Genomic DNA, 26837 nt, shown 5'->3' with positions numbered 1-26837 from the left:
AAGAGGGCACGGGGGCGGGGCTTGAAACTTATTGCGCACGCGCATTCTCTTCTCACTGATTGGCGAACGTCCTACACTTGCTCCCTCCCTCCTCCACGAGCTCCCTTAGCAACGGTCGCCGTTGAGACGGAGGGAGACGCTCCCTGCGGATTGGCTGCACGAGGCCTCTCTGCGGCGTAGATTGGCTGAGGCGTCGCTGGAGGGAGGACTTGACAGTCGAGGCTCAAGAACCGGCATTCCCAGGACTCGGGCGGGACACAGCCTGTGGTGAGCCGCGGCTAGGAAGAGCGAGATGATCCGCCAGAAGTCCAGCCAATTCATGGCACTGAAGATACAGTCGGAGCTTGAACAGCCCTCAGAACTGCAGCGGGAACCCCAGGAGGACCTTAGCTCAGTGGATGGGTCCGTCACGCGGATGGTAACAGGTGTGCGGACCGAGTCCAGAACCGCGGCCTCGATAGAAGCGGATGAAGATCCTGCAGCCAACTTGTTCCCGGTGAGGATGGGACAGAGTGGTCCGCTCATGAATGTTTATAAAAGGGCTGCGCGGCAGGGCGTCACCCGTCGTTATGTTTATTAACGTTCAAGACATTTCCTGGGTGCCTTGGTGAAGAGGCTGGGGTGTGTGACTCCGATTGTTAAATGCTCATGAATAGTACTTAGGGCCTTTTGAAGCCTGGCCTGCCAGTGTTGCTCGTACATAATCCTTAAAATGAGAAGGCAAGTTAGCGGGTTCTCAGGCCAGCTGGAGATTCCGGACGGGTCAGGGGCTGGGGCCCGGGACGGCACAGCTCCGCCTGCCCATTCCGTTTTCTTTCCGCAGCCCCCGTTGCCCCAGCCCCGTATCTGCATGTGGTGAGTGTGAAGAATCTTGGGGTTTCCTGCCTGCCCAGTCCAAAGAGGGAGGTTGGGAAGAAGACTAAGGATGTAAATGCAGTATCAACTCCTATGGAGCACTGTATAAAGGGAGACACTGAAGCCACAGGGGGAGTGGCAGAGACAAGAACTCAAGTTTCCTAATCCTCAGCTTTATAAATGAAGAGGATCGTTAAGAGTTCTTTTAAGCCATATCCCTTATTTAAAGATGGAGAAAGTTACACCCAGAGAGGAAGTGACTTGCCCAGAGAGGGCAGTGGAAGGGCTTAACCCTCAAACTCAGGTCTCCTGGTTCCCAGTCCAGTGCTCTAGCCATCACAGCCTTCTCATGAGACTAATGCCTGATGGCCACAAACACCTTTTCTCCTCTTTTCTTATGACAGGAAGTACCTGGACATCCATTCCATGCACAGGCTGGAGAAGACAGCCAACACTGAGGAGATGAGGGAGTATGGGGGTGGGACAGGGAAGAGCAAAAGCGCTGGCTCCTGGGGAAGGCTGAGGGGGCTGGGTGGGGAAGGCATGAATGCCCGGCTCCAGAGCACGTGGTGCACCAGTGTGGGGTGGTAAAGGGGGGCTGGCTCAGGCCTGCCTTCCTGTCTTCCCTCCCAAGGGTGCTAGCTGAGCTCTTGGGGCTAAGCTATCCTGAGCAAAGCCTGCGGGATGCCATCACCCTGGACCTCTTCTCCCACGCACTCCTCTTCTGCCGCCAGCATGGCTTCTCACTGGAACAGACATCGACAGTTTGTGCCCTGCTCCAAGATCTTCACAAGGCCTGTGTTGGTGAGAGGTGGCGGCTACCAAAGGGTTTGAGCCCAGGGGACAGTGGAAGCTGGGATGGCACAAGTGACCACAGGAAGCAGTAATGGATTACCACCTGGAATCTTTGTTCTGTCATTACAAGCACTATTGTAATGACACCCACACCGTAACTTGTGACAATTTGTGTGGTGACAGCACCAACTTTGAGATTGTTCTGAGGAATACTGTAGCTAATATACGTAAATATAAAGACAGTGCTCAATAAAATAGCTCCTCCTCCACCTCCCACTTCATTCCTGGAACTGATTTCCTGCAGAATGTTTAACAAGAGCTGAAATCATGTATTTCTTGTTTTATTGTATGTCACTTAAGGGCAGGACCTCGTCTGTCTTGTTCAGTGCCTAGAACAGTGCACTGCGGTACTATCTGTTGAGTGAGTTAATGAAACAAGTAAGGACTTAAACTTAGATCTGTTAATTTCCGAGGCTCATGCTCAATAAGTAGCTGGTGAGTGAGTGAAATGAATGATTATCTGGGAGGGGACTCCCTTGTCACATCTTGCTTTCCCTCCCAGCAACCCCCTTGGGCAACGTGGAGGAGTGTTACCGCTACTTCACCAGTGTCCTTTTTTGCCACGGAGTCAAGGTCAGTTCCCCTGAAACGGGATCTTCAGTATCCCACAGAGAAGGTCTAGCCCTGTCTCCTGTCCTCTCTCACACTCATCACCCTCATCTTCCTCTGAAGGCTGCAGGGGGTAATCCCTGCTCCTAAACGGCTGGGCACTTGGAGAAAAGGTCAGGGTGCCTGGAGGTGGTCAGTCGTCTAACTCCCACTCATCCCCGCAGCGGCCCCCCTTCAGTATCAACCTCTTTAGGGAGGAACAGCTGCTGGCCCTGGCAGATTATGTGGTCAACACCTACTTCCGCCACTTCAAGCTCTACAAATATGTCTTCACACCCCAGGTACGAAGGCCACTTTTCATCTCCCCAGTTCACTCACTGCAGATGTCCTCCTCTCAGCCTCTCTCCTCCTCCCTCTTCCCAGGTGCGGCTGGATCTATCTTTGACTTACATGGGGCTACAGCCACCCAAGCTCTGGCAAGACGATGAGACAGGTAAGGGAGAGGGCTGGGGCTGGGGCTGGGGCTGGGGCTGGGGCTGGGGCTGAAGCCTCCTCCTGCTTCCGGCCTGCAGAGAAAGGCGGCGAGGAGGCGAAGGAGCAGGCAGTCACCCCGCAGGAGGAACCAGAAACAGCGGTCCTGCCAGAGCCAGAGCCAAGTGAGGATGGGTTAGGGTCCCCTGTGACTTTGGGCAGGCATAAAATGAAGGGTTTAGACCATATCAGGACTTCAGGTCTGTTTTAGGTACAGTGTCCTTTCTCCAAATGATTCCTTATGCAGAAGTCCAAGGTGACAAACAGGTAATAAGAGTGCAGCTGCTGGGGGTGAGGCAGGAGCTCCAGGAAAGGATCATTATAAAACCGATGACGGGGGCACCTGGGTGGCGCAGTGGGTTAAGCAGCCGATGCTTGGTTTCAGCTCAGGTCACGAGCTCACAGCTCACGGAGTCTGCTTGAGATTCTCTCCCTCTCCTTCTGTCCCTCCTGCTCGTATGTGCATGTGCGCACACTCTCTCTCTCTCTCTCTCTCTCTCTCTAATAATCTTTAAAAAAATTAAAAAAAAACAATGACAGCCGGCACATATTTGGCAATACTGTGGTGCCAGGCAGGCCCTGTTTTAAGCATTTTACATTTAATCTTCCTTCAGGCCTAGGCACTAGGTGCTATCACTATCTACACTGTACACAGGAGGAAACTGAGGTATGCAAAGATGAAATCACCTGCTAAAGTCACTTATCTGCTGATCAGCAACCCAGAGAGTCCAGCCTGGCCAGTCCCCCCCATCTCTCTCCACAGAAGGGTTAGCTGGCCTTTCCTGAACTGAAGCTACCCTGCCACCTGTGTAGCCCCACAGCATCTCTGCTCACCTGCCCCTTGCTCCCTGCCCCCGGCAGGCCAGGTCTCCATCCTGCAAGCCTACATCAGGACCCAGATGAACAAAGAGCTGAGGCAGCTCCAACAGCTGATGGAGGAGCGGCTCCAGGCCAGCGAGGAAAGGCTCAGCAGCAAGTTGACCACACTAGAGCAGCCCTTCCAGCTACCTTCCGGCAAAGGCAAGAACAAGACCAAGTGACCCCCAGCATTTTCCCCAATAAAGGGCGGGGGCAGAGCAGCCCCATCCCCGCCCCCCCCACCCCCCCGCCTCCCGAGCACCTTCTGGGCTCCCCTGACGAAGCTGGACACCAGACACCAGGCACTGTCTCCCTCCGGCGTGCAGATTTTATTGCAAATGCAGCAGAGGCAGCATTGACAAGGCCAGGCATGCTGTTGCGCGCGACTGCCTTCCCCCTCAGCTCTGATCCCAAAGTCCTGGCTGGTGGGGACAGGTGTACATGGCTGGTCTTTATGGTGGTATGAGCAGTGGTGGGCCTGGCCAGGCAGGGGGGGCCTGAGGCCAAAGCCCAGAAGGGCTGGAATGATAAAAACCCTCCTCCTGGAGAGTCTTGCACTCTGGGGTTCCCCGGGGCCGAAGTGCTAGCCCAGTGCCAGCATGGCATCCTCCTCAGTGATAGCAGCTGAGTCCCCCTCCTCTTCAGGGCCCAGGATGGGAAAAGGCCCAGGGGGCTGGTGCTGGAAGAGGGCGGCTCGGTTCTGTTGCTCACCTTTCTTCACCCAGTGCCCGTAGAGCCGGAAGGCACAGCTGTCAATGAGGCGCCGCACTGGCCGCAGTGCGTAAGGGTCCCTCAGCAGTGCGCTCTTGGTCAGTGGCCGGACACGCTGGGTGCTTAAGGCCACTCGTCCAGCAGCAAGCACGGTCCACACTGCCACCTGGGGGGGGGGGGGGGGGCGGGCAGTGTGAGCTCCAGTGGAGCAGCCACCACAGGAAAAAGATCGCGGGACAGAGGAGCAGGCCCAGACCCTGATGCTCTCAGGCTTACCCGGAACCGCTGGCGAGGGGTGAGGTTCCAGGGTTGGCTGCCTTCACAGCGCTCAAAGAAGGGGTGCTGGAGGGCTTGCTCAGCTGTCAGGCGCTCCTCAGGATCCACCTGGAGCAGCTTTGAGATCTAGGGGAAACCCCAGAGCATGAAAGGCAGCTCTTGGACCTCCTTCCTAGCCCTCTCATGGCCCCAGCTCACCAGGTCTTTGACGGTGTTGGAACGGTCATCCCACTCGGGCGAACTAAACTGGTATTGGCCCTCCATGATCATGCGTAACATCAGGATCTGGCGTCGGTGCCAGAATGGTGGTGAGCCAGCCAGGAGTGTAAACAAAATCACCCCACAGGCCCAGCTGGGAAAGAGAGCAGAGTCAGGCAGGACTAGGTGCCAGGCAGATGTGTTAAAAGATGGGACACAAAGGAGGAAGAAAGTAGGGAGACCAGAAACTCACAGGTCGACCTCCTTGCCGTAGCCGGGGTGGGTTTCATCCATGGAGCATTTAAGGATCTCTGGTGCTAGGTACCCTGGGGTCCCACACAACTCTGGGGAGAGAGGGCTGAGATTGATGAATGCCACCAGCTAACTCACTCCAAACCTCTGCTGGAGCCTCAACCCTGCCAGGGCCCTAAGTGTTCCCATTCTGTTCCTGCCCGCCCTCCCCTAAGGGATGACCTAGCCCCTATCCCTGCTGAACAACTCAAGTATGCCCCAAGGTTCCTGGAGGCCTTCCTGGGAAAACCTGATTTTCAGATTGACTTCAAGGTCCTACCCCACCATATCTTTTGCCACCTCTAACCCACCCACCCACTCCTTACACAACCTTTTGTCACATTTTTATGTGCATAATACACACAGAAAACAAATCTTCACTCTTTTCTGTTTCTTTCTGCCCAAATCGATTCCTCCGCTTATGATCGCTATTCTGTGTAGTGGAATCACCACTCAAACCCAAGGAGAATGAGTGGGAATATGGGATTTCTTAAGGCACACACTAGGTAAGTCCCTTATTTAAAACCTTTCCCTGGCTGCCCCCCCCATATGGCCTCAGGCTCAAGTCTAGCTCCTGCAGCACAGAGCCCTCCCCGACTTGATCCAAGTGTGTTATTTGTAGCTGCTTCTACCACTTCAGGCACCAATTCTTCCATCCCAGCAATTGCTGAATTGTGGCATACTTCCAAGAAATCTTAATAGGCCTTAATAGGCCTGACTCCCCTGGGAAATTCATTCCTATAAAAAGTATTTAAGAATGCCCACCACGTACCAGGCACCATACTAGATGCCAGTGAATTAGATGTGCCCTTACCATACTGTCTACCAGAAAGCAAACAAGAAATAATAGAGTAAGAGGTGTGTCCTGAAGGGAGAAGATACAAGAAGAGAAAGCAGGGGATCTAACCCAACCTGGAGCTTTAAAGGGAAACCTGAACTCAAAGCCAAGGCCAAGGGTGGTGTGGGGCAGGGGCAAAGATGGTTCCAGAACGGGGAAAAGTGTATGGGGAAGCCCAAAGGGAAACAAAGCACAGCATCTGCAAGACAAACGTGTTAAGTCCATAGGTTACGAACATGGGCTCTGGAGTCCGACTGTCCAAGTTCAAGTCCCAGCTACCTGACTGTGGGCAAGTCCCCTTATCTCTTTAAGCCCATTTATAAAATGGTGATCCAGACACTCTCTCAGAGTTGTCGAGAGGATCTAGAGAACCCAGCTGTATAAAGATTTAGTGTGGTGCCAGTGAACATTAGCTGTTAATAGCACAACGCAAAGCCACTGAGGGAGAGAAAGTAGGATGTTAACAGCTCTGGGGAGTCCAGCAACTTTGTGAAGTTTTCCATGTGCACTAAAAATATTTCTGTCACAACAAATGGATTAACATTGGGTGCAGCAGCTGAGCACCACTGTCTGGCCACAGCGGGCTCTTCCTAGCACCTAAGCAGCACGCTGTGGTCCTGTCTGCACCAAAAGCCAAACACACAGCTGAGGCCTGTTATCCCCTCTCCCCCATCTTCCTCAGGGGACAGGCCCAGCTCCGGAGCCCCGTCCTCTGTGGGTCCCTCCAGCTGAATCAGGTGCTCCTCCCTCCCAGCTTCCCCTTGCATGGTCCCTTGCCTGCTATGTAGCACGACCTGCACACTTGTCTCTGTCCCCTCCCCCGCCCAGACCAGGAAACCCACTCTGAGACGCACCCAAGGCTTTGCACACAGAGGGTACCTGGCAAGTGCTCACTGACTTCTCCCCTTTTCTTGGTACCTGGGTACTTGATTGTCAGACCCAGCTAACCAGCCTCAGGCCTGGGTCTCCTTCCCTCCCAAGCCTCTTAGGGCACGAAGCCCCCTCACCTCGAAGCTTCTCGCCAGGTTCCAAGTGGCAGGAGAACCCAAAATCTGAAAGTCGGATCTGCATATTGTCATCTAGGAGAATATTCTCGGGCTTCAGGTCTCGGTGTACAATGTTGTTCGCATGGAGAAAGCTCACTGCTTCCAGCAGAGACCTCATGATGGACCTGGGGGAGGCGCAGTCTCCTCCTCTGCTTCTCCCTCCCTACCCCGCCCCGCCCCCTCATCACCCCACGGACTGCAGGCTCAGTCGTTACCTGGTTTCCTTTTCTGAGAGGGCCACCTTCTCTGTGAGATAGTCAAACAGCTCTCCCTTCCGCATCCTAAGGGATAGGAGGGGTTGGGAGGTAGGTGTACCTTACATGGGGGCTGAGAAAATAAGCCAGTGCTCACAGAAAATACCACGGAAGAGGCCGGTGAAGAGAGAGTCCTCTTTGTTTTTTCTTGAGCGATTAGAGTGCTCCAAGAGTGAACTGGATGCCAGGGGCAGTTTGGCCCAGGGGGTTGGCAGTCAAAATATATGCACTCTGCCAGGAGGGTGCTATGTTAGCAAGATAAGTGCCTTCTTGGAACAATAATTTATAGGAGGTCCTCATTATTATCTGAGACTAATTATATTCAAAGAGGGACCTTTTAAAGTGCATCTATTTAGACCATGGACCAAAATTTCACAGTTAATAACAGCAAAAAAGTTGAATAGGACTTTATTTTTATCTTGTCTTTAAAAACTGAGTTTATAATTGCAACTCCACATCAATCCTTGAAATCAGGTGTTGTTTGGGGGCATATAATTGTTCTGCAAAATTGCATGATGAGGTGACAGACACTTCCTACCTCCCCCCCCCACACAACTTTTGCAGAGGGTCATTCTGTATGCAGACTTTGTGAAATTTTTCTAGGGGTCTCTTAAATATTTGCTATTTAAACCATTCTCTTTTGAAGTACCTTTGCACTGGTTTACGTTATATTGTAGAACATCTCACACTTGGATTCAGACTAACCAGGAAATGAACTGATGGGCAGAGACAAACACCACGTAGGGTGTTAAACAGCAAGAGACAAGGGAGCGAGAATCTGTTGGTAAGTGGTCAGCTCTTCAGTCTTCCCTGCCAATCTTATAACCGTGGGGGACTGGGACAGTGACCCCAGGGGGTCATGAAAACCCTTTTTAATTGGCTGGTCATGAACACTCTGGAAGAACTTGCCTCATCAGGGCACCTGGGGAGAGGGGCCCGAGCCTCGGGCACACAGGAAAGTGTGAGCAGGGTAGTCTTAGCCCACTGTGCTGTCAGGCTGGGGCCATGCACGGAGGGGGAGGAGGAGGAAGCTTCTCAGATCAGGGCAGGGAGATACTCACAGGTCAAACACCAGGAACATGAAGCTAGAAGACTCGTAGGAATCGATGAGAGTGACTGGGAAAGAGGCAGAAAGGCAGAGATACGGAGATGGAAAGGAGCGGATACATGTTAAAGGGGCTTTCCACCCCGAGGTGGCAGTGGGCTGTTACTGGGAAGGAAGGAGAACCAAAAGGAGGCAGTAGGGACCCAAAGGCTGGCCACACTTTGAGGTGGAGTGGAGCCATGGCGAAGGGAGCAGAGGCATGGAGGCAGTGTTGGGGGAACTGGGCTGTGGGCAGGGCCAGGAGGTGGCTGTCAGCTAACAGGAGCAGGGAATGCAGCCTCACTGATGTGGGGGTGGCCGGCGACCTGGCGAAGGATGTGCGTCTCTCGCCGCGTGGCTTCTCGCACCTCCTCTAGCTGTTCAGGACTCAGTCGCTCAGCTGTCACCTCCATGATCTTCACCGCAAACTCCTGGCCAGTAGCTCGATGAACACAACGGCGTACCACGGAGCTCACTCCTCTGCCAGAGTCAGACCACACCCGAGTCAGGGCCTCCTGCTCTCTCATTTCCACACAGAATGGAGCCCTGCCATCCTCATACCCACTGCACCATATTCTGAAGACCCTTGTGAACAACAAGGCAGCCTCCCAAGGCTCACCCTGGCCTACAGCAGCTTCACAGTAGCCTCAGCAAGCAACCTGGGTACCCAGCAAGGTGCAACACAAAGCTCACAGGGAAGACAGGTGGGGGGGTCCTGGGTTTGAATCCAATCTCTGCCATTCTCTGCATGGAGAAGCCTAGGCAGGTCCTTTCCACACTGAGCCCCAGAACCTGCCCCTCCTCCTGGAACCCCACAAGGAGAAAGCAGGAAGAAATGATCTAAGGCTCCCTCCAAATTTTACTCAACACTTCCCTGATTACGCCATCCAAATCCCAAAGTGCTCCTACAATACCTCAAGTGTAAGAGGGTCCAAATAAATATCAGACCATTGACTGGAAGATCAAAGCTGTGAATCAGGAGACCTTGGTGTAGGCCCCATATGTGCCACTAATTAACCTCCAAGTGACCCGCTGATATAAGGTCTCTGGACTTCCGCTTTGTTGGCTCTGAAAATGTAGACAACAACATCTTGAAGAGATGTCGAAAGACATGAGGCAGAGGCAGAAAAGCCCATTTGGCACGGTGAAGAGAAAGTCCTAGACAGGTATTTCCTTGCTTGGAATCTGTCACCAATTCCTTATGACCCTACAAGTACCTCAGGCTAAGTACAAATCTCTCCAAGATCGGATCTCACACCACATTTCCTGTGCTGGTTCCCTGGCCGCCCTTCATGGCTTCCTTGCCCTTACACAACTCCCTTTGCTTAGAATGCCTGTCACCCACATCTCTGGTTCCATCAAGAGATGTAAACCACTGACCCTCCAGCCAAACACAGCCCACAGATGTGTTATGTTTGGTCAGTGAGTTGTTCTTTTCAAATCTGAATTCCTATCTTTTTTTTTTTTTTAAAGATTTACTTATTTGACAGAGAGAGACACACAGCAAGAGAGGGAACACAAGCAAGGGGAGCGGGAGAGGGAGAAGCAGGCCTCCTGCAGAGCAGAGAGCCTGATGCAGGGCTCGATCCCAGGACCCTGGGATCATGACCTGAGCCAAAGGCATGACTGAGCCACCTCCAGGCGCCCCTCTGAATTCCTATCTTAAGTGGGACAAGAACCTCGCAGCTGCTACAATGCTCACCACTTCCTACTGTCTTACTCTTGGCCACTACACAGTTTTAATTCCCTGATCTCCATTAATGGTAATACCATTCAATCAGACTCCCAAACAAGAAATCTTGGTATGATTCTTGGCTTTTCCCTCTCCATCAAAATCCACCACAACCAGCCAGTCCACTCCATTCTGTTTCTCAAATGTTTCCTAGTACTCCACCCCCATAGCCATAACTGCCTCCCCACTGATCTCCCTGCTGCCAACCTCAGCCACTGCAACCCATCCACCGCACTGCTTCCAGAATGAGCTTCTTATGACCGCCCCAATTATGTCATTCACGGCTTAAAAACGTTCCAGCTTAAACGCCCTACTAAGTTCTAAGTGTTGTGTTCCCTCATTCCTCAGCAGGACCCCTGGAGCAACTGTGCTCTTTTTAAGTGAGCCCTAATAATTTCAACCTTATATAGTTAACTATGGAGGGCACTCAAAACTGGTTTCTATCCATACTGTCTCCCTATTCCCTGTAAGATAGAAGTCAAATCCCAGTTCCTTCACCTGTTATTCAAGGCCTTTACCAAATGGTCTCAGTTTCTTTTCAGCCTCATTTTTGGCTATGTCCTGCTATTCAATCTTTGCTTCAGTGACTTACAACTTATCACCAATTTCTAGAATGCAGCAAGCTCTTTCAAGGCTTCAGACCTTTATACGTAAAGAAACTGGTACTCTGGGAATTCATGTAGTGAGAGTGGGCAGGTAACTCACTGTGCAGGAGAAACACAGGGAAAAGATAGAGACCAGGGATGATGCTACTACAGTAATGCTGGAATGATATGATAAAGGACCCTATCCCCTGACCTGCTTTCTCCAAAACTGATCTTTCTGTGCCCCGTGGAAGTGGAACCACTGTTCTTCCCTAAGGGCTCTCCTAGCCTCACCTGGTCCTGAAACCCTGCATCAGCTTAGGACTTGGATCTCAGCTCTCTTCTTTTCCAGATACTCTTTCCCCCGATGACCTCTATCCAGTCCCGGGGGATTTAAGTACCATTTGTACAAATGGCTCCTACTGCACTGCCTCAAACCTTGATTCCTCTCCAGAATTCCTGATCCCAAGGGCCTTTTTAACATCTCCATCTGAAAGGAGTCTGAACAAATCTAATAGTCATAGCCCTTTCTGCTTTCCTGGCCTCAGCAGCACTGATCACAGCAGACCATGCCAACCTTCTAGAAACACATTGTTTTTGTGTTTTTATTTCTAACTCAGAGATGCTCTCTCCTTAGTCTCCCTTGCTGACTCCTCCTTTTGTAACCCCTTAATGGTGACATGCCCCAGGGCCTCAGCTTGGCCCCTTCACTTCTCCCCATGTATTTTCTCACCAGCTACTACGTATATGCTAATGCCTCCCAAATTTATTGCTCTAGTCCAGCTCTCTCTCAAGTTGCAGACGCATGTACCTACTTGACAGCTCCAGTTGGAGATCTCAAAGTTCACGTCTCCAAAATTGAACTCTTGACTTGCTCGGCCCTCCCGGCAGTCCGATCCTCCTTGGCCTTCTTCATTTCAGAAAATGGTACTCAGGTGCTCAAACCCAAACCTTAGACATTATTCTTGTTTCCTTCCCTTCTTATGGCCCATATCCGGTCTCTCAGGAAATCTGTATCAGTCTCTCTTCAAATCATCACCTCAATCTATCCACTTCTCCCCATCTCTACCACCACCATTCAAACCTAAACCATCACCATCTCGTGCCTGAATCCATCAACAGCTTCCTAACTGGTCTCTACACATCCGTTCTTGTTCCCCTCCTATCCATTCTCTACGCAAGAGCCAGAGTGATCTTTTTTAAATGTAATAACACACTTGTGTTGAGCACTTACCATGTGCCAGGAAGTGTTCTAAGACTACCATACTAATTCTTCCCATCCTCACAGCAACCTACAAGATAGGGTCTATTTTTATTCCCAATCTAAATGGTGAAACTGGGGCACAGAACGGCTAAGTTCTTAGCCTCCAAATTACAGAACTATAAATGAGACCATGTTAACTGCCCTGTTTTAAACCACCAGTTTCACTAGAATAAAATCGAAATTCTTTATCATGGCATAAGGCCCTACATAATCTAACCTCTATTTACCTCTCCAACTTGTCCCACGCTTACTAGGTTCTAGTCACCATGATCTTCTTTTTTTTTTTATAAAGATTTTATTTATTCATGAGAGACAGAGGGAGAGAGAGAGGGAGGGAGGGAGAGAGAGAGAGAGAGAGAGAGAAGCAGAGGGAGAAGCAGGCTCCCAAGGAGCAGGGAGCCCGATGCGGGACTCGATCCCAGGACTCTGGGATCATGACCTGAGCCGAAGGCAGACGCTTAACCATCTGAGCCACCCAGGCGCCCATAGTCACCATGATCTTCTGCCTATTGCTTGAATAGGCCCTTTCTTGCCTGTGCCTTTGCATGTGCTGTTCCCTCTGCCCCAAATATATCTTGTTCATTCCCATCCTTCAAGTCTCAGCCCCGTTAATCACTCTCATTCCCTCACCCAAGCAGATGATGACCTTTATCTTGTTTTTGTGTTTTATCGTCTGTCTCTACCACTGGAATACAAACTCTAGAACAGAAAACATGTGGGGCGTGTATCCCCAGTGCCTTGCACATTGCACCCAGCACACTGTATGTGCTTAGGAAACCTTGGATGAGTAAGTGTGCCTGCCACTGTCTCTACAGGTGAGGCCTTCCTGCCATTCTCTGCATGCTGAACTCCTACTCATCCTTCAAGACCCAAATATCACCCCTTGTGGAAAGCTGTGGTTTTCTGAGCCCCATGCCACAACCTGATACTACTTGAATGCTCATGTGTCTCCTTTAGTCACTTCACCTCCAAGGCATAAACATCTCTTCTACCCTCCCTGTGTTTAGCTTTGTGTCTGGCAGACCATAGTTGCTTTAACTATGTTTGTTGAACACATAAATGAGTGAACTTGGAAGAAATGGGGATTGACCCAGAGAAAGAGTTTAGTCACCAAATGTTCCTCCGCTAACCACTGTTCGTTCCCATTCAGAACTATCCAGCCCTCAGATGGAACATTGTATTCTGGCTAGGGCCCGACCTCTCTGGACCTGTTTCCCTGGCTTAAGCCTCACCTGCCAATGACGTCCTTAGGGTCGTACTTCTGGTAAAACTCCTTGGCCGCGACCCAGTCGGGCAGGTCATCCTCCGGCCCCACGTCCAGCGTCATTCTGAAGGTGGTGGGGGCCTGTGTGGAGGAAACGGAGGGCAGCGAGGGCAGTGAGGCCCACAGGCTCTGGGAGGACGCACATCGCGGCTCACGGAGGCGCAGCCCTTGCGGCTGGGGCGCCAGGATCCTCGGGGATGGGGACGGGGTGGGGGAAGGATCAGGGCTGGGGAGACCCTACGAAAGGGCCTAGGGGGCGGGGGAGGGGAAGGGAAAAGGTGCGGAGGAAGAAGGGAAGGGACAGACTGGTTGGTGGCTGTTGCTGCGCAGGCGCACTTGGGCGGGCGCTGGGAAGGGGCGCGGGGTCTCGCGCAGGCTCACCCGCGGGGGAGGAGAGAGAAGCCAGGGTCGACGCTAGGCCGCTCTGTCGCGGGGTTTGCTTCTAGTGCCTTACCTTACACCCGGGCGGCACCGGCAACGACCCCAGGCCCCGCCCTCATCCTATCCGCCAATGGGCAGCGCCGCTTGAAGACTGAGGTTCAAAAACCCTTCCGATTGGAAATTGGTAGTCCAATACGAAGCGGAGAGTCCCGAGGCTGGCGCGGGCGTTGGAGCTCGGAGTTACCTAAGGCTGAGACGCTGGGGCGGGACTTCAGATGCAGCCAATCAGCGCACAGCATCTGCAGAGGACGGCAGGGGCTGAGCTTGTTGACTAGTGGGCTTGGAGGCCCGGAACGGGACCCGGAAGTTAGGCTTACCCGGAAGCGTGGCTTCTAGGTATCTAGGACGCGGGACTCGCTGCGCCTCCAGTTCCCTGACTTGGGCATGGTTCCCGCATTCCCCTCCTAGCATCACTATCCAAATCCGCTCTTTTTAAAATTGGCAGCCTGGTCCAAAGTGCATGCTTTGAGGGGCCGCCTTCAGCTCTTAAAACGCTCGGAGCCCGCAGCTTGGACCGCAACTTGCTTCCTGGTGTGGACGAACCACGGCCCGTCAACCAGCAGTGTATTCTTAGTCCTCCGGCTGCTCCGATTCTTGAATACCTCCAAAGCCCTCGCGCTCACCATCTAGGGTTATATGTTTTCCCAGTCTTCCACCACCGCCTCCCATAAGCCTTGGGGAGTATCGCACTCTGTTCTAAGCCTGCCGAGTTGTGAGATATTGCCAGAAGCGACTTACTTCATAAGCCTTTTCAGTGCACAGCTTAACCCTGGCATTCACCTACTCATTCAGGTAAATATTTGCCGAGAGTCTAAACGCTAAACTATCAGCAGGGGGGCGAGGCGAGTCCTTACCCTTGTGGAAGTTATGTTCCAGCAAAAGAGGCACAGAATGAATTCATTTAACCTTCTAACAACTATCTTAGAAATGTCACGTTGGGATCACAATCATAAAAGAAAAACGAATCCAACAGAGTATTTTGACTTTATACCACCAATCTAAAGACAAAATAATTGCAAGAAACCTTTAGCTTTACTTAGTAGGCTTATCGTTTGGTAGTATAATGGGATAATTATTCAGAAATTGAGCAATATATATTTATATATATTTGCAAATGAATAAACATTTGATGTATTTGGCAGCCAAGGTTATTACTGTGGGACTATGGAATTTGAGATAGGGAGAGAAAGAAACTTATGACTGATTGAAACTGGAGATATGATTTTAAACACAGATTTAAAATAGGTATTTTCTAGCTCTAACCTCTGAAAGGGCCTAGAAGCAGGAACATCTCAGGAGAATGAGCACAGCTAGTCTAGATACTGATTTCAAAGTAACAGTCCCCAGTTCAAGGAACCAGGACTCCTTGGGAGAAATGGCCAGTTGCCAGGCTGGAGCAGAGAAAGTGTAAGATGAGCCTGGAATAATTTATGCCAGAAAGCAAGTGAAGAAATGTGGGGACTTATCAGGACACAAGAACCAGGTTGATGCAATTTCCACGGGTCAAAATCAGGAACAAAAAGAATAATGAGACTGAGAGGGCCATGGGGGAGCCTTCTGATGTGCTAGAAATGTTCTATTCACCTAGGTGGTGATTATACAGTTGGGATCTTACGAAACATTCACCAAGCCACACGCTTAAGATCTGTGCACTTTACTTCATGTAAATTACACCTCAAATATTTTAAGAAGGATGACAGTAATGGATAAAACAAATTGAACTAAAAAACAATCTGAGACCATACTGACGCTGAAAATTGTAAATAAGAATTTAGGAACGAAGGGCCTTCTGCTTACTCTCAAATGGCTCTGCAATACCAGTATGTGTATTCTAGATGTAAAACCACTGTGGTAAAATGTTAAAAATTATAAACTTAGGTGAAGAGCACACATGAGTTCATTGTACCATTCTCTTATTGTTCAGTAGGTTTGAAAGCTTTTCAAAATTGAGTTTAAAAATAGTGAGACCCAGGTCGCCTGCGTGGCTCAGTCGGTTAAGCACCTGCCTTCGGCTCAGGTCATGATCCTGGGGTCCTGGGATGGAGTCCCACATCAGGCTCCCTGCTCAGTGGGGAGTCTGCATCTCCCTCTGCCTGCTGTTCCCCCTGCTTGTGCTCTCTTTCCCTTTCTCTCTCTGACAAGTAAGTATTTTTAAAAAACAGACCTAAAAAAAACAAAAATAAAAAAAATAGCGAGACCACATTTAATCACTTTGGAGGAATGGGATATAGTCTCTAGTAACCTAAAGCTGCTGATTAATGAAATATTAGCTTTAAAAAAAGGTTTCTGTAAAAAAAAAAAAAATCTAAAATGTGTTTCCCTGATGCCCAGGCAGGCAGCACTTTACACCAATTAAATCGGAATCTGTAGGGCTGAAGCCCAGGCATAAGTACTTTTTATTTATTTTATTTTTTTAAAGATTTTATTTGTTTATTTGACAGAGAGAGAGGGAACACAAGCAGGGGGAGTGGGAGAGGGAGAAGCAGGCTTCCGGCAGAGCAGGGAGCCCAATGTGGGGCTCGAGCCCAGGACCCTGGGATCATGACCTGAGCCGAAAGCAGATGCTTAACGACTGAGCCATCCAGGCACCCCCATAAGTACTTTTTAAAGCTCCCCAAGTGGTTCTATGGTGAAGCGGAGCTTGAGAGCCAATGCCCTAGGTGTGGCTTCTAACCAGTGTTGTAACTCTAACCTCTGGGACCAGCAATGGATACTCTTCACTTTTCCTTCCTGGGGCACTTTGGAGCACTGAAGACAACCATCTTCCCCTTTAATCTCTCTTCAGAGTGCAACAAATATCTCTAATTCCTTCAGGTGCTCTGCTGGTCTCTGAATTATGGTGAAATAACCCAAAAATTCAATTCCCAGGGCACATGTACTCCAAGAGACATGTATAAGAATGTCCATAGCAGCAAGATTCATAATATCCCCAAAATGGAATCAACCCAAAAGTTCACCAACAGAAAATGGATAAATTGCTAATATATTCATATAATGGAATACTACAGAGTAATGACAACTACAGCTACACCAAATATTGATGAATCTCACCAACAATGTTATGTAAAAGAAGCCAGACATAGGGCGCCTGGGTGGCTCAGATGGTTAAGCGTCTGCCTTCGGCTCAGGTCATGATCCCAGGGTCCTGGGATCGAGTCCTGCATCGGGCTCCCTGCTCCTTGGGAGCCTGCTTCTCCCTCTGCTTCTCTCTCTCCCTCTGTCTCTCATGAATAAATAAATAAAATCTTAAAAAAAAAAAAAGCCAGACATAAAAAGAACACATAGGATTCCATTTATATAAATGTTCATATGCAGGCAAAACTGAACTCCATTGTTAGAAGTCAGAATGCTAGGTATCTGTGTGAAGAAAGGAAGGAGCAGGGCGCCTGGGTGGCTCAGATGGTTAAGCATCTGCCTTCGGCTCAGGTCATGATCCCAGGGTCCTGGGATCGAGTCCCGCATCGGGCCTCCTGCTCCTTGGGAGCCTGCTTCTCTCTCTCTCTCTCTCTCTCTCTCCCTCTCTCTCTCATGAATAAATAAAGAAAATCTTTAAAAAAAAAAAAAAAGAAAGGAAGGAGCAGTGATTGCGAGAGGTCTAAAGGAGGTTTTGGAGTGCTGTCAATGTTCAATTTCTTGACTGAATGGTGGTTTTCAAATGTCTGCTTTGTTAAAAGCTATTCTCATTTTGGACATTTTCCTGTATATGTGATATACTTCACAATTTAAAATATGTTTAAAATATTACCGGGAGGCCCAAGATAAAGGATATGAAAATTCATTATAATCCTACAGAGCTTCATATCCAGGGTAGAAATTCACTGCAGCTGCCATCCAAACCTTTCATTCCTTTCTCAACTCTGGAACCAAAACGTCTGGGTTCAATGTCAGCTCTGCCTCTTACTAGCTGTATGACCTTGGGCGCCTGCTTCCTCAACTATAAAATGAAAACACTGGGACCTCCTACTGAGTGGCTGTGAGGGCGGAAAGGGTTAGGTAATAGAAAGCACCTAAGACCGCAGCCTGGGACACAAGAAGCACTCCATGAAGAGTAGCTGCTGCGGCTCCTCCTCCTAACTGGCCGCAGGGTCTCTCTGCTGATGTGCAAGGGAGAAGCTGGGGTCTTTCCAAGAAGGGAAACTTGCAAGAGAAGGAAAAAAGAAAAATCCTCTTGGAGCTCCCAAGTAAGGGAAAACGCAGACTTTTGCCATCAGTCAGATGTCCAGTCTGGCTCTTGCCAAGGGCCCGGGGAAAGTAGGGGAACAACAATTAGACAGGAACATTTCACCACTAAAAAAGATTTTTATTACAAAACAAATTCTAATAAAATCAGGCCTGGTCTTCAACCCCACCTCTGGGTTGAGGCCCCTAGGATGTAGTAGGCTGGGGGAAATAGGGGATGGTGGGCACTGAAAGAACAGAGCAGGCTGGCCTCCCCTCAACAGTTTCAGCTGCTGCCTCCTTTTAGAAAGGTCTAGAAGAGCTCTTCCAAAGACCTTTGAGAGAGGCACCATCCTTCCAGCCAGGAAGGACCACTGCCGGCCTCAGACCCTAGCAATGCCGCACTGCAGGATCCAGGAGGTCTCGCTGACTCTCAGCAGAGGCCACCCAGGGTCACTCAGCCTGGGCGATGGCGTAGGAGAGCAGCCACAGAAGCAGGGGGCCCAGAATGAGGACAGCAAGCCAGACGGCAAAGCTGGCCAGGATGAAGTTCCGGGCCCGGGCCCCCCAGTGCACTGCCTCCTCGAACCGGCCTGCCTTATGCCGCTCTTCCGCCTGTGGGGGCAGGTTTTTGGTTAGGTTCTCCCCCTGCTTCTGCCCCAAAGTGCCCACTGCCCCACACCAATCCTCCATCCCTGTCATGGCTCAAAACCTGACACCCAAACCCCCTGCCCTCCCTTTCCAATGTCTATTTCTCATGCCTCATCTGCCAAGTAAGGTTCCCACTCAGCACTGTGTACTTTTCCGAGTAGCCACTGTTAGCTCATAAGATCACATATGGGAAAGTACTTTTCAATCCTTTTAGCCCCCATCCTTTTCTACTCAGCCCACGCTCATTCAGAATTTGGAATCCTTGGCAAGAAACCGAGAGCTATCTTGGAGTATTTCCCTCCCGTCCAGCCAAACACCACCCCCTTCTCATTAGCCCAATGGGCCTCGTCGCTTTCGTTATTAAGGATTCTTTTTATGATTTTGACCTGACAAAACCAGAAATTCTCATGCTGATAAGAATACAGTTTCTGATTGTCAAAACACAACCAGGGTTGAGAAAATTCCAGCATGTTATTTAAGTTAGCCTGTGTAGCCTTTCCAAAGGTACATGTGCAGTCCCGGTGTTTGGAAATGGTGGAGCCCTCTCAAAAACCCCAGAGCTTCTTCCCGACTCTAATCGCTGCTCAACTGCCTCAAGTCCTGCCACTTCCAATCCATCCTCCAGGTAGGCCCTGAAACACAGACCTGACCATGTCACTCTCCTCTGCAAAAACTCTTGAAAGTACTCCCCAGTACTTTCAAGATGAAGTTTAAACTCCAAGCACAGCATTGGGAGGCCCTTAGGAATCTGGACCCTCTGGCTTCATCTGTCACCATTCCTCACTGGTCCGGTCATGCAGAACTAATAGTCCAGGCCTTTGTACACACTGCTCCCTTTACCGGGAATGCGCTTTCAACCCTTACTCACTAATCGTTTGTTACTTTCCTGTCACCTACTCTACATACACATGTATGTAATCACACATACATAACCTCCCTAGCTTCCAGAATACCTTGTGTTTCCTCCATCACAATACTGATGAGCTACATTCCATTAATTACCCATTTTCACAGTTCTCTCTTTCATTAGACTGTGGGCCCTCTGAGGGCAGGAACCATGTCATTCTTATTTTTGACACCAGGCTCAAAGCCAAGCTCTGACAGGTACTTAGTAGCTGTGGGATCAATGTAGACAGATCATTGCCCAACTACACCCAGCCCCTGCTCCCATAGGAATTGCATTCCTCACCTTGATGGCAAACACAAGGGCCACGACTCCCAGGCAAGAGCAGCCACAGATAATGCTAGTAGCTGCCAAGTAGCGGAGGCGGAGCCAGCAGCAGCGGATGGGGGATGGAGAATGAGCAGCTCCCATGTTGCTCACCAAGGTGTCCACTGCCTTCTCCTCGTCCTCCATCACCTGTGGGCGATAGTCAACGTAATTGTAAGCCCAACAACTGAGCCATTGGCCTGGCTTGGTCAGACTCCACCCCTCTCTCTGATGTGTCCTCGTGACCTAGCCCAACTCTCAGGAATGCTGCCTTACTGGGGAATTCCCCTGACTCAGAGACCAAAGAGAGGAAATGAGCAGCCGGAATCCTTTTTTCTCAGCCTAAGATTCTGAGTCTTCAAAGGCAAGCCGGCACGAATACAGTATTATCTGTATTACTTAACCGTTTTGACAAGTAGGGAAAAACAAAATGACAGGTGCACACTGACAAGCAGGAGAAACACAATCTCAAAAGCTGCTAAGAATCAGACTACACAGATCAGTGATTTTAAACTATTTCAAAGGGCCTTAAAATTCTCTGAAGTCCCTCAGGAGCTGCCCTGAAGATTAAGGAGGGGTCACAAAATGGCACCCTAAGCCCTGGTACCCCACTTCAAGCAAAGCAGCCACTTCATGTGAAAACACAGTGGATGAAAGCACAGGGATGGGGGAAAGGAGGAAGAAAGGACCCATCTAAGCTCTCTTCATAGTTGAGGAAGCTGAACATCAGAAAAAACTTACCTCCCCAAATTGGGCCTCCTTCACTATGCTGACTCCCTGCCACCTCTTCTCTCCGTTTTAATCCAGGCCACACAATATATTCAGATTAACACTATGACCTCATAACCCATACAGAAACCTGCTTAATCATGCATCTCCCTAACTTCTCAAGTCCTCTGAGCTGTGGCATCGAACCACCTTCCCACCCTCATCTCCAACCATCCCCCTACATGCTACACAAAATGGAGCCATTTACAGTTCTCTGAACACAAGCAATAAAGGACAGAGTGAAAGGAGGCAAGAGAAACAGAGCACAAAGAATCTCTGCCACAAGGCTGCAGGAGAGTGGGTATGAGGAAAGAACTGATGAGGTAAACACAGATACAGTCATTAGGGGGAGAATGCAAGGGGAGGGTCCAGGGAGTTGAGACCAAAGAAAATGTAAAAACGAACAGGGGCTCTTACCTGGCTATAGGCCTCGAGGGACTGTGAGTTTCGGCTCCTGCCTCAGGTTTGATTTGGCTTGGGTGGAGTTGGAGCTGACTCAGGTCTCCAAGCCAAGCCTAGGGGTGGGGTTGGGTGGCCAGCCACCACCCAAAAGGCCCCAGGAGCTCAGAAGGGGGTGTGGCTGACTCAAACTAGTTTGGCAAGATGGAGGAAAGCAAAGGGGTGGGGGGGAGGAACAACTGGAGGTGGGATGCCTGCCTTCTGGAAAAGGAGTGAAAGCACCTGAGCAATGGGGGTAAAAGCAGGGAAAAGTCTGAGGCATCAGAGAGCTCTGAGGGAAAGCCCGGGAACTAAGGGAATAGGAAAGAAAAAGTATGAGTTGGAGTGACTTAAAACTGAAACTTTAAGGAAAGGCACCCTACCAGATCAGATTTGCCAAATCTTCCTCCTCTTGGGTGATTTCTGCCTCAAAGACACATAATTCTGGGTTAGAAATCAGGTACCAAGGTGTTGGCAAGAACAAGAGAGGAGGAAAACGATGCCCAAGTTCCCACCCAACCCTCCACCAGACCAGAAAATCAGAAGCCTCCTTACGCGGATGCTCATACAGAAACTAAGTTTATTATTTTTTCTTCTTAAAAAAAAAAGAAAAAAAAAAAAACTCATGGTAGAGAGAAGCCCCTCCCCCTTCCCCTAAGGGTGGGGGGCTGTGAAAGATAGCTGGGGAATCAAGTACAAGGGGGTGGGGACAGAGACTATCTTGCCACCCTTAACACTGCCCAGCCATGTGGGGTGGAAGGGAAGGGGGTATGTGAAGAGCCCCATTTCCAAGACAACCAGTTGCCTACCCCCTACTTTGGTGGAAAGAAGGGAGAAGGCCCCTATGTCTCCCTGGAGGCTTTCCCCCTCAAGACTTCAAGTAGTGGTTACAGAGTCAGGCCTGGTTGTGGAGGAAGAAGGGGCCATGGCAGAAAGCCTAGGTGGAGGGGCAGCCCACTCACGTCTTGGCCTTGCGGCCTCTGTGACTAATAGTAGGGCCAGCCAGGTGGGGAGGGGCACTGCTACGCAGGATGCGCTGGTCCCCTTGGTTGGTGGCCCCACCAAGTCGGCGGGGGCCAGGCCGGCGACGTGGGGTCCCATCCCCTTCCTCCTCCTCACCTGAGGCTTCAGCCTCAGACTCCTCTACTGAACCTTCAGGTCCCAGGGGACTTGGGGGCTGTAGGCGGCCCCGCTTTGCCAGCCCAGGACCACCAACTGGGGCCCCTGCCCGTTTGCGAGGCACCTTCTCAGTCTCTAGTGGGGGAACTAGAGACCCTGGACGCAGCCGGGTCGAGCGCAGTTTTGGAGCTAACGAGACCACGGGAGGTGTCAATTCTAACCCGCCTGGCCCACTATCTGCTAAATCCAGGTCATCCGGAATTACAGCCACCACCATGGACCCTTCACTCTTTCGTCCCCGCATTCCCTCTGCTTCCAGCCGCAAGCGGGCCAGGCGGGTGAGGGGGCGGCTTCCGTCCTCATCAGAGGAACTACCCTCACTCTCCCCCTGGCCCTGGGGTTGCCGCCGCCTCCCCAATCCACAGCTCTCAAGGACAGAAGAGCTGTCACGGTCCAAGACAGGGAGCTGGCTGGGCCGAGGTGACGGTGGATTCTTGGGAGGTCGGCCCCGCTTCCGCTTGGGTGGGGATGTTGACATGGTGAGATTGGTGACAGTGTTGGCGACAGTAGCAGTGGGACAGGCTAGGAGTGGTGGGAGTGGTGGCAGGGGAGGTGGCAGCGGGAGTGGCTGTGTCCGGCTCTCTAAGTTGCCATCCCCTGGAGAGGAAATGGTCCCAGGAATGGGCAAATCTCGTGCCTTAGGGGGCCGCCCACGCCTTCTTTTCTCCACAGGTGAGAGGATGATGGGCTCGGGTCTGTGAATTGGCTGGGGTCCAAGAGGCTGGGGCCCAGGACTAAGCTGGGGTCCCAGGACAGGCTCCGCAACAATAAGGGTCTCAGCCCCAGGGACTGGGTCAGCCCCATTGGTTTTTCCCTTAGAGGTGGATGAAAGTACCTCATCCACCCCTCGCCCAGCATCTGCTGGAGACCTGTTCTTCTTGGGGGGCCTCCCCCTCCGACGTTTCACAGCTGGAGGGGTGATGGCAAGCAGTGCCCCTTCTCCATTCTCTGGGCTGCCCCCACCAGTCACCCCCAGCTCAATGCGACGGCGAGCTATGAAGGGCTGCTGAGTTGGGGTGGGCAGTGTGGATGGGGGAGCAGCTTCACAGGGCCCACTGGTGGGAGGTGAGGATTCTGGCCCCGACATGCTGCGGGCAGATGGGCTTCCGGGGCTGGCACCAGTCTCAGAGACCCCAGGCACTAGGGTGCTGGCAGTTCCCCGCTGCTGTCGCCGTCGCCTCACCAATTCCTTCTCCTCAACCACAGTCACCAGCCGTCCTGGCAGCTTGCGGAGCACTTTGGGGCCTGGAGGCTGCCCCGGGCGACCAGCCCCCTGACCCCTAATTTCTACATCAGCACTGGTGCGACGCCGAGGGGGCCGGGCAGGTGAAGGACTCTCAGGCGAGGAGGTGGTGGAGGATGAGGTTGATGGGGCTGTGACCTCTGCTGAAACAAGTTCCTGTGTCTTCTCTGGGCTGGAGGTTGGGGTCTGGGCCTCCACCAGCTCTTCTGAGCTCTTGTCAGCTTCCAATGGCTCCGGAAGTAGCTCATCAGATGCTGCTGAAGGTGGGAGATCCAGCCCATTGCTCTCACTCAGACACGAGGGCACCTCCTCACCATCAGGCAGCACTGTGAGGATGGTCCCCTCAGCAGGCTCTGGCACTTCCTGCTCTTGACCGTTGGGGACGCTGTCAGCCTCCAGGGTTGGGCTAGGTGCAGAAGAGGCGAGAGAAAGGTTCTTCTCTGATATAGGCAGGATCTCAACAGCAAGTGGCAACAGATCCTTAGGGGGCACAAGAGTAAGCGGGGAAGTCTCGGAACTGGCCATATCAGCCAGCTCCGGGGACTCAGTAGATGCCAATGCTTGTGCACACAGCTCTGTCTCAGGCCCCAAGCCAAAGGGGAGGTTGGTGACTGGGGGGGAGATGGGTACAGAAGGTAGACCAAGCAGGAGAGGAGAGGAAGGAGTTGAGAGAGAGGTTTGGGTGGGAGGTGGGGTATGAGCTGGTGGAGGGGTACAGGCAGGAGGAGGGGTACAGGCAGAAGAACAAGAGGGAGGAATCTGTGAAGGAGGAAGTGGGGGAGAAGGCAAGATATGAACAGGAAGCATGGTTACTGGATTTGGGGCTGAAATGGGGATCGGGGCAGGGATTGGAACAGGGATTGGGGCAGGAATTACAGCAGGAGCTGAAGCTGGAGTGGGTCGAGACCTAGGTGCTGGCCGGGGAACTCTCTCCCTGGCAGGGCTGCAGCGTGGGGGTGTGGAAGTGCTACGGGTATGATGGGTGGATGTGAAAGGAGTGTGGTTTGCCCCTTGAGTCTCAGCCCGGGCTCCACGAAGACGCTCACTGACGCGAGTCCCTGGCCTTTCAGGGGCCTTGGCCTTCTTACTGCGCCGGTGACTGCCTCCACCAGTCCCACAGGAAACCTCATCCCCAGCCCCTGGCCCCTCCTCCTCCTCTTGGGGTAGGCGGAACACCTCCTCCTTGGCTTGGTCCAGGTCCTTGCGGGCAGCTTCCACTTGTTCCTACCAACAAGAGAGCCCAAACAGTGGGTGGTCAGAGGGAAGCAAGCAAGGTGGGAAGTGGGTAGAAAGCAGCCACTTTTCACTTCTGTCCCCACCCCCTAGAAATACTCACTTCTGCCTGCTTGAGCTCCTCTCGGCTCACCTCCTCCAGTGAAGCTTCCAGGAATTTCATGGCATAGCGCTCAATGGGGGTCAGCTGTGGGAAGGAGCAGTGGTCGTGAACGTAGGGACTTGGTAACCAGGGCCCATCACCCTTAGTTTCACCAGAGAAGATAGAAGGAGGACCACAAGGTCCAGAGGAAAAAGTGAAGGGTGAGGTTGAGAACTAGTGGGTACAACACTGACCTGTTCTACAAGGGCAGCGATTTCCTGCTCAGCTCGGGACATTTCTTCATCCTCAGCCCCAGGCCGGCTGGCCTCCTCTCCCTCACCAGCAGGAAACCCATCATTCTCATTGAATTCTGCAAGTTCAGCCACTTGTTCGGCCTTGGCCTGGGTGGCCGCACGGATATCCTCTTCATCCTCTGCCCGACACAGTGCCTGCAAAGATGTGGGGAAGAAAAACCAGGAGAATTAAAGAACTCTACATCCTGTGGTTTGATTCTGACAAAAATTTGAGGCCACTTTTATAACCAACCAGGTATATAACTGAACTCAACTCTCTCCTGAGCCCTCAAAGTTATCAAAGCAATGCAGTATTCCGCATAGGATGAACTAGATTTCACTCGGAAGACCATCAGTGTGAAAGTAACTGTTTTAGAAACCTCTAGTTCTGCTTCCTTTTCCATTCAAGTCAGTCTTAGATCTCCTCAAAAGAGCAGTCCCAGAAAGCCTTAAATACAAAAAATCCCTAATTCTTTTTTTGCACTGAGATACCTCTTGACAACAGACTAACCACCTCTGATTGTCCCCTGTGATTAATATCCAGAAAGTTCACACCAAAGTCACCAAGGAATGCAACCTAGAGTGTGCTCAGCAATGAGGGGATGGCACCTGGTAGGGAAAAACACCTCCATGGTACTGTACCCTGTAGTTCCCAACATCTACTCCCCCCCCGGCCCAAGATTTTATTTACATATTTGCCTAACATCTACTTCTGAAAAAATAATACAAATGCCCAGCCTTTGCCCCCCAAAGTCATAATTTAGTAGATTCTCAGATCAGGTCCCAGGAATCAATCCTTTAAAGAAAGCTCTCCAGGGGCACCTGGCTGGCTCAGTCAGTAGAGCATGCGACTCTTAATCTCAAGGTTGTGAGTTCGTCAAGCCCCATGTTGGGTGTGAAGCCTACTTAAAAAAATAAAAATAAAAAGCCAAAAGGTTCCCCAACTGATTCTATGCATCAATCAGTGTTTGGAAAACAAGAGGTTACACCACATAAAAAGCACTTCTTAATCCACTATTCTCTTTCATCCTGTTACTTCCTTTCCATTTAGCAGTTCAGAAAAGTGAAAAGTAAGATTCCAGGCTCAGAAGATTAAGCAGACTTGCTTAACAAACACAATTAGTAAGAAGTGCTATTAGAATTCAAACCTGTAACTGAGGATTCCAAATCCTGTCTTTCTTCTATGAAACCTTATGAACCAATAAGCAATCTACTCACAACTATTAAAGGCCAACAGTCATCTGGGAAGCAGCAGAAACGATCTTTCCCCCTGGAAAACCCACACAATAACTATTAGCTCTACTCTAGAGAGACTGCCTGCTCTTTCTTCACCTGCTCCAGGATATGGGTCTGCTTGCTGGCCACAGTCTCTTCTTCCTCTTCAGGGGCAGAGGGTACGGATGAGCCAGATGGCTCTTCCAGGGGCATATCAAACAGCTCTCGGATGGTCTGCTTTGGAGAGAACAGGAGAAGTGTCAGAGCCCATGGAATGCTGGGCCCCAATCTACTATGAGATAATAGCTCTTAGAAATAATCAGAAATTGCCACTAGTTGAATAGGCAGATCTGTGAAGACCAAAGTATCTTCATTTTTTTTAAAGATTTATTTATTGGGGCGCCTGGGTGGCTCAGTCGGTTAAGCGACTGCTTTCGGCTCAGGTCATGATCCCGGGGTCCTGGGATCGAGCCCCGCATCGGGCTCCTTGCTCTGCAGGGAGCCTGCCTCTCCCTCTCCTCCCCACTTGTGCTGTCTCTCACTATCTCTGTCTCTCTCTCTCTCTCTCAAATAAATAAATAAAATCTAAAAAGAAAAAAAAATTTAAAGATTTATTTATTTATCTTAGAAAGTGAGAGAGAGCACACACACTTGAGGGGAGGGGCACAGGAAGAGAATCTTTCAAGCAGACTCCTTGCTGAGTGTGAAGCCCAGTGTGGGGCTCAATCCCACAAAA

The 26837-nt window shown here is 51.0% G+C and overlaps 4 protein-coding genes across 10 annotated transcripts in view; 1 reads left to right on the top strand and 3 right to left on the bottom strand.

The window, feature by feature from the left end:
- The first annotated feature begins 191 nt into the window (after positions 1-191).
- On the top strand, positions 192-3861 carry CCDC189 (coiled-coil domain containing 189). Of its 2 annotated transcripts, XM_027613494.2 has the most exons (9): positions 192-496; positions 824-855; positions 1260-1325; positions 1490-1659; positions 2213-2283; positions 2484-2600; positions 2683-2752; positions 2832-2915; positions 3652-3861. In XM_027613494.2, the coding sequence occupies exons 1-9, from the start codon at positions 293-295 to the stop codon at positions 3828-3830; spliced, it is 993 nt and encodes a 330-aa protein (XP_027469295.1). In that variant the 5' UTR covers positions 192-292; the 3' UTR covers positions 3831-3861. The 2 variants fall into 2 exon arrangements, with proteins under 2 accessions (XP_027469295.1, XP_027469296.1); XM_027613495.2 differs by lacking the exon at positions 2832-2915.
- An 82-nt stretch (positions 3862-3943) lies between these two features.
- PHKG2 (phosphorylase kinase catalytic subunit gamma 2) lies at positions 3944-13809 on the bottom strand. 2 transcript variants are annotated; one of them, XM_027613491.1, is made up of 10 exons: positions 13572-13700; positions 13159-13271; positions 8651-8826; positions 8324-8378; positions 7224-7289; positions 6970-7133; positions 5087-5177; positions 4834-4987; positions 4636-4761; positions 3944-4525 (listed from the first exon to the last, which is right to left on the bottom strand). In XM_027613491.1, the coding sequence occupies exons 2-10, from the start codon at positions 13251-13253 to the stop codon at positions 4232-4234; spliced, it is 1221 nt and encodes a 406-aa protein (XP_027469292.1). In that variant the 5' UTR covers positions 13254-13271; positions 13572-13700; the 3' UTR covers positions 3944-4231. The 2 variants fall into 2 exon arrangements, with proteins under 2 accessions (XP_027469292.1, XP_027469293.1); XM_027613492.1 differs by having other exon boundaries at positions 3949-4525; positions 13645-13809.
- A 4101-nt stretch (positions 13810-17910) lies between these two features.
- TMEM265 (transmembrane protein 265) lies at positions 17911-21051 on the bottom strand. 2 transcript variants are annotated; one of them, XM_027613496.1, is made up of 3 exons: positions 20836-21051; positions 19630-19800; positions 17911-18404 (listed from the first exon to the last, which is right to left on the bottom strand). In XM_027613496.1, exons 2-3 carry the CDS (start codon positions 19795-19797, stop codon positions 18243-18245), a joined length of 330 nt encoding a protein of 109 aa, XP_027469297.1. In that variant the 5' UTR covers positions 19798-19800; positions 20836-21051; the 3' UTR covers positions 17911-18242. The 2 variants fall into 2 exon arrangements, with proteins under 2 accessions (XP_027469297.1, XP_027469298.1); XM_027613497.2 differs by lacking the exon at positions 20836-21051 and adding an exon at positions 20392-20770.
- Positions 21052-21644: 593 nt separating this feature from the next.
- Positions 21645-26837, bottom strand: part of LOC113933424 (Snf2 related CREBBP activator protein) — a 33023-nt gene continuing 27830 nt past the window's right edge. For 3 of the 4 annotated variants that reach the window (XM_027613488.2, XM_027613490.2, XM_027613489.2), the window contains 4 exons: positions 26219-26338; positions 24848-25042; positions 24615-24698; positions 21645-24502 (listed from right to left, as the gene is read on the bottom strand). In XM_027613488.2, the coding sequence (XP_027469289.2) occupies positions 21815-24502; positions 24615-24698; positions 24848-25042; positions 26219-26338 (3087 nt within the window). In that variant the 3' untranslated portion in view covers positions 21645-21814. The remainder of the gene's footprint in view (positions 24503-24614; positions 24699-24847; positions 25043-26218; positions 26339-26837) is intronic. The other variant, XM_027613487.2, reaches the window with a different exon arrangement.

The sequence above is a fragment of the Zalophus californianus genome, chromosome 10 (assembly GCF_009762305.2).
Source record: "Zalophus californianus isolate mZalCal1 chromosome 10, mZalCal1.pri.v2, whole genome shotgun sequence".
In the NCBI taxonomy this organism is placed as follows: domain Eukaryota; kingdom Metazoa; phylum Chordata; class Mammalia; order Carnivora; family Otariidae; genus Zalophus; species Zalophus californianus.
This window is presented reverse-complemented; position numbering and strand designations above follow the sequence as displayed.

Bases quoted from the DNA above. Each gene is read 5' to 3' on its own strand.
- CCDC189 (XM_027613494.2), top strand. From the start codon at position 293: ATGATCCGCCAGAAGTCCAGCCAATTCATGGCACTGAAGATACAGTCG. The intron at 2,601-2,682 runs GTACGAAGGCCA...CCCTCTTCCCAG, and splicing joins AATATGTCTTCACACCCCAG to GTGCGGCTGGATCTATCTTT. The intron at 2,916-3,651 runs GTGAGGATGGGT...TGCCCCCGGCAG, and splicing joins CCTGCCAGAGCCAGAGCCAA to GCCAGGTCTCCATCCTGCAA.
- PHKG2 (XM_027613492.1), bottom strand. From the start codon at position 13,253: ATGACGCTGGACGTGGGGCCGGAGGATGACCTGCCCGACTGGGTCGCG. The intron at 5,178-6,969 runs GTGAGGGGGCTT...CTCTCTCCCCAG, and splicing joins ACCTGGCGAGAAGCTTCGAG to AGTTGTGTGGGACCCCAGGG. The intron at 4,762-4,833 runs GTGAGCTGGGGC...GGTTTCCCCTAG, and splicing joins CCAACACCGTCAAAGACCTG to ATCTCAAAGCTGCTCCAGGT.
- TMEM265 (XM_027613496.1), bottom strand. From the start codon at position 19,797: ATGGAGGACGAGGAGAAGGCAGTGGACACCTTGGTGAGCAACATGGGA. The intron at 18,405-19,629 runs GTGAGGAATGCA...CTGCCCCCACAG, and splicing joins CCCTTGTGTTTGCCATCAAG to GCGGAAGAGCGGCATAAGGC.